Source organism: Saccostrea cucullata, unplaced genomic scaffold, assembly GCF_032062105.1.
Source record: "Saccostrea cucullata isolate Sc308-1 unplaced genomic scaffold, CSIRO_AGI_Scuc_v1 ctg10077, whole genome shotgun sequence".
Taxonomy (NCBI): domain Eukaryota; kingdom Metazoa; phylum Mollusca; class Bivalvia; order Ostreida; family Ostreidae; genus Saccostrea; species Saccostrea cuccullata.
Window position 1 is genome coordinate 1 of NW_026924826.1, and position 7073 is coordinate 7073.

Sequence of the window (7073 nt, forward strand, 5' to 3'; positions counted from 1 at the left end):
GCATGGTAACAATTCAATAGAAATGTATTTGTTAAATAAAATACAATTTTAGTATAGCTTGTGGGGCAAAATTGGACAAGAAACACATCAAATTGACAGTTTTATATGGGAATAATAGAAATTATGCCATTAAGATTTATCTCTTTTATCAGAGTATCAATGATCCTAAAGGTTTTGTGTTATTTTTGCAGACTTATTACTCTGACCAGGAGGAAGAAGGCAACTTAGTGGTCCTTACCCCAAAACTGACATATTCACGGTAATTTGTTATATCACTGTTAATTTGAATCGCATTAATTGCATAAAGTTATGTGTTGTTTAAAGTTTAAAAGTAACAGCGGCATTATAAGTATCATTCAACAACATAAGCTAGACACTTTTGAATCAGAACTTTAGAAGATGAATGCTGCTATACATCAGACAAAATCACTATATATGACCTTTATTTTATTTTCAGCTATATTGGACTGTCCTTTTCCTCTATTGAATCGGTATGTATTTTTTGTAACTTTATATAATATAACTTGGTTTGACTGTATCATAAACATGAATTTGTGTTATCGATTCAGAAATAAATGACGAATTCTTAGGATACTGTATACATATATCATGTATTACAAGCTGAAGGTTATTCATTTCAGGAAAATGCAGAGACTGCAAGTGTCCAAGAAACTGCACAGACTGCAGAGACTACCACAGATAATGAGGTAAAAATAGCTAATGCACCTGAAAGATGTTTGTAAAATATGGTGATACGCAACACCTTACAAATGTCAGAAAATATAAACCAGAGCTAATCATTATAACTCCTTCTATTTTTAAAAAAAGTTCTTAAAATTAAATGTAAAATTAGAATTTAAACACTGTTAAGAGGAAATTTAAATTCTGCTAGTGTGTTTAGGGTTCAAATTTTTTTAAAGGTCTTAGATAATGGCAGTGGATGACAATGAAATAATGAAATATATGTAATCCCAGTTTTTTAAAAAAAAATCAGCAATAAATATTTATTCTGGCTTTCTTCATTTTTAATATCAATTTTATCTTTTCTCTCTAGGAAACCCTCTTGACGACTTTGAAGGATCTGAGAAAAGACAACGAGAAAGAGGTAAATTTTAGTCAATTTTTCATTTGATTTAAGACAGCCACATGGTGCTGTGGTAGGAACGTCACAGGATCACATCCCACTGTGGGATGTAGAGATCGGTCCTTCAGATAAGGCCGCATACAGAGGTCCATTGTTGCAGGTGCTTGCATATTATGATTCCTCACTGCTCAGCGGCCCTGAGTGCTGAGTATAGTACAAAAAGATCTAGTATTCCTTTTTAACAGAACTAATGCCATAGTCACACACTTGAGACAGAAGCATTTATTTTACAGAACCGCTTTACACCCAATAGCATATAGTTGTTTTATGATATTTCCCAACTATCAGAGATATAAAGATAATATTTTTTCCACTTTTAGCCGAAATATGGCTGAAATATTGCTAACTCAGTGATAAAAGTGTTTCCAACTAACCCATCCTCTGTGAATGGACTTAAGTTGATGTTTAATAGAATATGATGGGTAAAAAGGAATACAATTATACTCAGATATCATTTGCTTTTTGTAGCCATGCCAGATGGTGCAAACGCAGACCAGTGAGGACAACAGAAAAACAAAAACAAGCATTGAGGTGAAGATTTACAGTAAATTCATGATTGATAAATGAAATTTTATATAATCTGAATAATCTTGTTATAGTGTAAAATATATTTTAAATAAATTTTGAGCAATCATTCTTCTTTGTAACAATAATATATTATATATATTATTTATACTATCTTTTGTATATAGTACGTAAAATATTTTCAGTTCTTATAAAATCCAAATTAACTTTCAGATCCAAAACCTGGAAGAGGGTAAATGTGTCTGGGCCAAAGATGATGGAGACTGGTAAATAACCTTTATATGAACCTTTTGAGATACTCTGTAAACTATATTTGTTGTTGAATAAAGAAATTATGTTGATGCCCATTAAAGTGACATAGCTGAAAAGTACTTTGCAATTTTGTAAATATTGATCATATGTTTATTTGAACTTAAAATTATTGATATTCTATTTTTCATGTCAATGCTAAAGTTAATAAAGTTTTGTTTTTAATAAAGAGCAGGTCCAAGATGACTTTGAAATAAAAAGATAAGAAAAGAACAATTCTTTCATGAATTATATTAGAAAAACCCTTCCACTTATAATATTTTAAAATTATAGGTTTAAAGCCAAGGTTGTGAAAATGAAGGTGGATGGAGTGAAAGTGCACTATGTAGGATATGGAGCCCAGTTCGACAAATGGCTATCCCTTGATGAAGTCAAAGACTATGAATTTGTAAGTATATGTATATTTAAGTCTATTTTCAAGACAAAAATTATAAATGTTTCAAATGGGAAGTGACAATGTTTATACAATCAATAGTGCATTCTTTATGAAGAAAGTTTTACAAAATTATTCATTGAATTTTTTTCACATAAAAGATACACTTTAATTTCCCCGGACAAGTAAACTTATTCTTATCTCCATGAATAAGAATAATGTTGCCTTTAAAATTCAGTTTATTTTGGCCCATGTAAAACTTTCAAAATTCTTTTCTTACAGTCCATTGGTGAAGATGTCAAGGCTAGATGGGATGATGGTTTTTTTTACAAAGGGAAGATTGTGGAGAAGAATGCTAAAGGTATGATATCTCAGGGTATAATTTTACATCTTTTCTGATTACATTTTGTGTGTTGTCTAGCTGTCTGTCTGCCTGTTCATCTGTAAACTTTTCACATATTTTACTTCTTCTCAAGAACCACTCAGCCAATTTTAACCAAACTTGGTACAAAGCATATGGGTAGGGGGGATTAAATTGTGAAAATGAAGGTCTGAGTCCCCTCACAAGGGGAATTAATCAAAATAATACAAAATTAGGGTAGGGTCATTAAAAAAACTTCTTCTGAAGAACCACTGGGTCAGAAAAACTGAAACTTATGTGATACATCCTAAGTGTAGAAATTGTTGAAATCATGCCTCAAGGGGGTTAGGAGGGGTCACAATAGAGAGTTTCACAAAGAAATATATAGGAAAAAACTTTGGATATCTTCTTACCAAGAACCACTGGGTCAGTAAAGCTGAAACGTATGAGAATATCCTGGGGTAGTATAGATTCTAAAATGTTTAAATCATTGAACAGGGCCACAATAGGGAATCAAAGTTTTACATAGAAATATAAATAAACAATTTTTAAAAACCTTTTTCTTGGAAACTACTGGGCAAGAAAAAGGTGAAACTTACTCAAAAGCATTTTGGAGTAGTGTAGATTTTAAATTGTCCAAATTATGAACCAAGGGGTGAGACCACAATACGTATTACAAGGGGGAAATTTGATAAAGCTGCTCAGATGAGCAATGTTGCCCACGGGCCTCTTTTTTTCAGCGTGTTTTCAACTGATCATTTGTTTACAAAATATACTAGTTAGATTTTTAATATTTTATTAAAGGAATAATTTTGGTGAATATTTAACATTAAAATATTATCCCATAATACAAGTAATGATGATATTTACATTTTTCTTCATTTTTTACAGTATACACAGTGCTGTTCAACGATGGAGTGACTGGCAGGACGGAGCATGTCAAGTTTTGACCAATTGTACAAATATGAAATAAATTGTGTTAAATGTTTTGGTTTTAGTTTGAGTTCTTTTTACAAGGTCTGTAATCTGCATCTTTTAGTTCAATACCTGTTGTAATGGTTGGGATAGGTGTAAAAAACAGGAAAACACAAAGGTTGTTTTCTTATTTTCTCTCATCTGGAATGGAAGCTGTAAAACCACTCTACGCAAATTTGTAGGACTATTTATCAGTAAAGGATGAAGCAAGTTTCATCATTCACATGAGTCATTAGTTTGTTTTATTGAATTTAAATTTCTGCATGTCATTTTTATTGAGCAACAACAGATTTATCTAGATAGCGTTTAGATATTGAACACGTCACTAATGTTTGAAAACTTGTGGTTATGGTGAAGTTATGGTAATTTACAACTGTGTCTTTCAAATATTAATATGTTAATTAAATATGTTTATAAATCCTAGAGTCTTAAATGGATGACTTTGGAAAGGGGTTGGAGCTTACCAATTATTTATATTTATAATTCTTTGTATGAATTAATGGGGGAGGGGCCCATAACGAACACTATACCCTAGTTCCATTATGTGAGAATAAATTTTCCCTATCATAAACTTTTAATTAATGCAAACAATTTCTAGTGCTTAGACAAAAATAAAATCGAAGCTCACTAATCAGACAATTTGACCAAGATATCCCAGAATGTAACATTAAAATAGTATCCCCCCCCCCCCAAAAAAAAATTTAAAAACATTCAATTTCTTTTCAAAGGTATACTCTACATTACAAGTTCAATTCTGATATCTTTGGAAAGACATTCTTCATAGTGTATTATTATTTTTCAATTATAGAGTACTCTTCCTATTGTTTGTAAAGGATGTACGTTTTCGGGAAAAAGAAGGGGGTTCGGAGGCTCAAGGTCCTTTTTTTCCTTACTTTCGTCACGGAAATAGGTATAACCCCTGCATGGCCAAAGATTTATTTCGTTAGGCGTCGGAAACAGGGGTGGGGGGGGGGTGGGTGGGATAAGCAAATATTAGCTGCAGATCTGTAGCTCTCCGAAAAAATATATTGATAGACCGGAGAACTACAGTGCCACCCATTGAAAAAAACTGTATATTTATTGCGTCAAAAAAGTATAAATAGCGAAATGTTCTATGATTAGAATATTAGGGTCAGGAGGACTATTAACAACAAATATGAGGAATATTTGGTTGTGGAACATACGGTTAGTAATATTTTGAGATCACAGTTTTAAAAACATGGAGAAATAAATCGGGAACCGAGCGCACTTTTTTGTGCGCAATAAATACACAGTTTTTTTTTTTTTCAATTGGTTGGCACTGGTAGCTTTCCGGTCTATCAGTATATTTTTTCGGAGAGCTACAGATCTGCAGCTAAGCAAATATATAAATAATAGGCACTGAAAGTTTACATTTTTCTGTTGGATTTCCCCCCCCCCCCCCCCACTTGAAATCAATTGGCCCAACACTTGTATTTGATTTGCTTCCGACGCCTATGGTAAATTCTGAATGGGAAAAGTTAAATTCGGTATAGCACCTTAGTAGAAAATAAATATTAAGTGATTTTTTTTATTCTTTTTACGATAATAATCTCAAGACATAAGATATTCTATATGGCCGTGACGGTCCAGAAGGTTTCATTGGTACCATAGGTTTAAACATACAAAAACAAAGCATTTTCTTTCCTTTTTTAATATCTTTTTGTATTATAATAGACGTGTTCATGTGCGATAATGCCCAACATTGGTGCCAGGCACATTACTGGAAGAAGAAGTAAATATTAATAGCAAATTAAAATCCTATAGCATCTTATTAGCAAATAAAACAATCAAAAAAGACACAAACATTAAATTATTTTAAGATAAGAATATCAACGCTGAAACCAGGGTTAGCTATTAGATCGGGCACGGGGATAATGAAATTCAGAAACCAATAAACTTTTTGTAGTTTCCGGTGTTATCATGGTTGTGGTGACTGGAGAAGTTGGAAGGATTAAAGTCAGAAAAAAGAAAACAATCTTATGGTATAGGCTATGTATGTGTGTTCTGGTGTTTCTCTTACCAGTTTAATAAAGAATTCATAACCAAACAAAGACATGGTTTGGTCACAGGGCTTGCTCCCAGCATGTAAACAGCATGTAAACATATAACACATGCCTTTTGTAGTTTTTTTTAAAAATTTTTTTTGGTATTTAATCGATTTGTTAAACTGTACTACGGTCGATGAAACAAACTGACACACTGTTATTGGAATGATAGTAGATTATTTAGCTTTTCCTTTCTTTCTTGTGAAATTTTCTCTTTTTTGCCATTTTTTGATTGTAATTGATGCATTAAACTATATTACTACATGCCGGGAGCAAGCCACTGTTACCAAAAATATGTATTCTAAAACAGATTTGAAAAATAGGGGGAAAATGGTTGTTATATTAAAACATTTATTAATAAAGCATAATTATTTCATTAACAAAATTTTTTAGTTTAAACTGCTTTATTCTTGTCTATCAAGTAAAAAAGGTGTTGAAAAAATAAATATGAAAGTTTAGAATACTGTAAATTAACTAGAAAAGCAGAAAAAAAAACAAAAAAACAAAGCAGGAATACTGTTTCTTTTATTCTGTGGGATAAAAATTGTCCATTTATTAGTTTATATGGGATAAATCCCATATTTGAACATAGATGGGAGAGTTTTCTCCATAAACAGTTTTATAGGATAAAAACTCCCATTATGAATGAATAATGGGATTTTTTTCTCCTATAGCAGAAAAAATCCCACAGAACACATTTTTCTCCCACAGAATAATGGTGGGATATTGGTTAGGAGAGAAAATCCCACCATTATCCCATGGGATTTTTTGATTTCAGGTGTAATATCTTTTAAAGTAGAAGATATTCAGGTGTAAAGGTTAGTCCATGATGTGTGATTTAAAAAATCCCACCAGATGATCTTAAAAGTTTCCATGTATCTTTTGAAAAGTGGTTGGCGAAAGTCCGGACAAATGTCGTGTCCGGAGTTAAATGTCGCACTGTTCTTTCAAGGTTCTTAATTTTAATAATTCTTACACTTAAACATATCAAATATATAATTATAAAAAATTATATAATATTCAGTACTGTCATGTATTGCAGACCATGTGTACTGGTGTAATGTTTTTTTTAATTGTTGCCTCATTTCTTGTCTCAGGTTGATGCTGATGCAGTGTTTTCCCTAAGAACCGACTACCAGCAAAATTGACCACTTCAATTGACAAAAATGCTGCTTTTAAATAAAAATTTGTTGTAAGGTCCATAGAGATTCTGTTCATAAACCTATGCTCCTAGCCTGTTAGAACTGATCTCTAACAGTTTACTTTGAAATAAAGGGAAAACAATGCCTGATGACTGAAATCCCCAAGAATTAAATGGCT

The 7073-nt window shown here is 31.9% G+C and overlaps 1 protein-coding gene across 1 annotated transcript; it reads left to right on the plus strand.

Annotated features, from left to right (window-relative positions):
- Window positions 1–191: 191 nt before the first annotated feature.
- Window positions 192–3672, plus strand: LOC134267388 (uncharacterized; the record flags this gene model as incomplete). Its single annotated transcript, XM_062749609.1, has 9 exons — window positions 192–259; window positions 458–491; window positions 642–707; window positions 1055–1105; window positions 1613–1675; window positions 1883–1935; window positions 2252–2366; window positions 2634–2712; window positions 3604–3672. Coding segments are annotated over 9 exons (588 nt in total), but the record flags the coding sequence as incomplete, so codon positions are not given.
- Between the last annotated feature and the right edge of the window lie 3401 nt (window positions 3673–7073).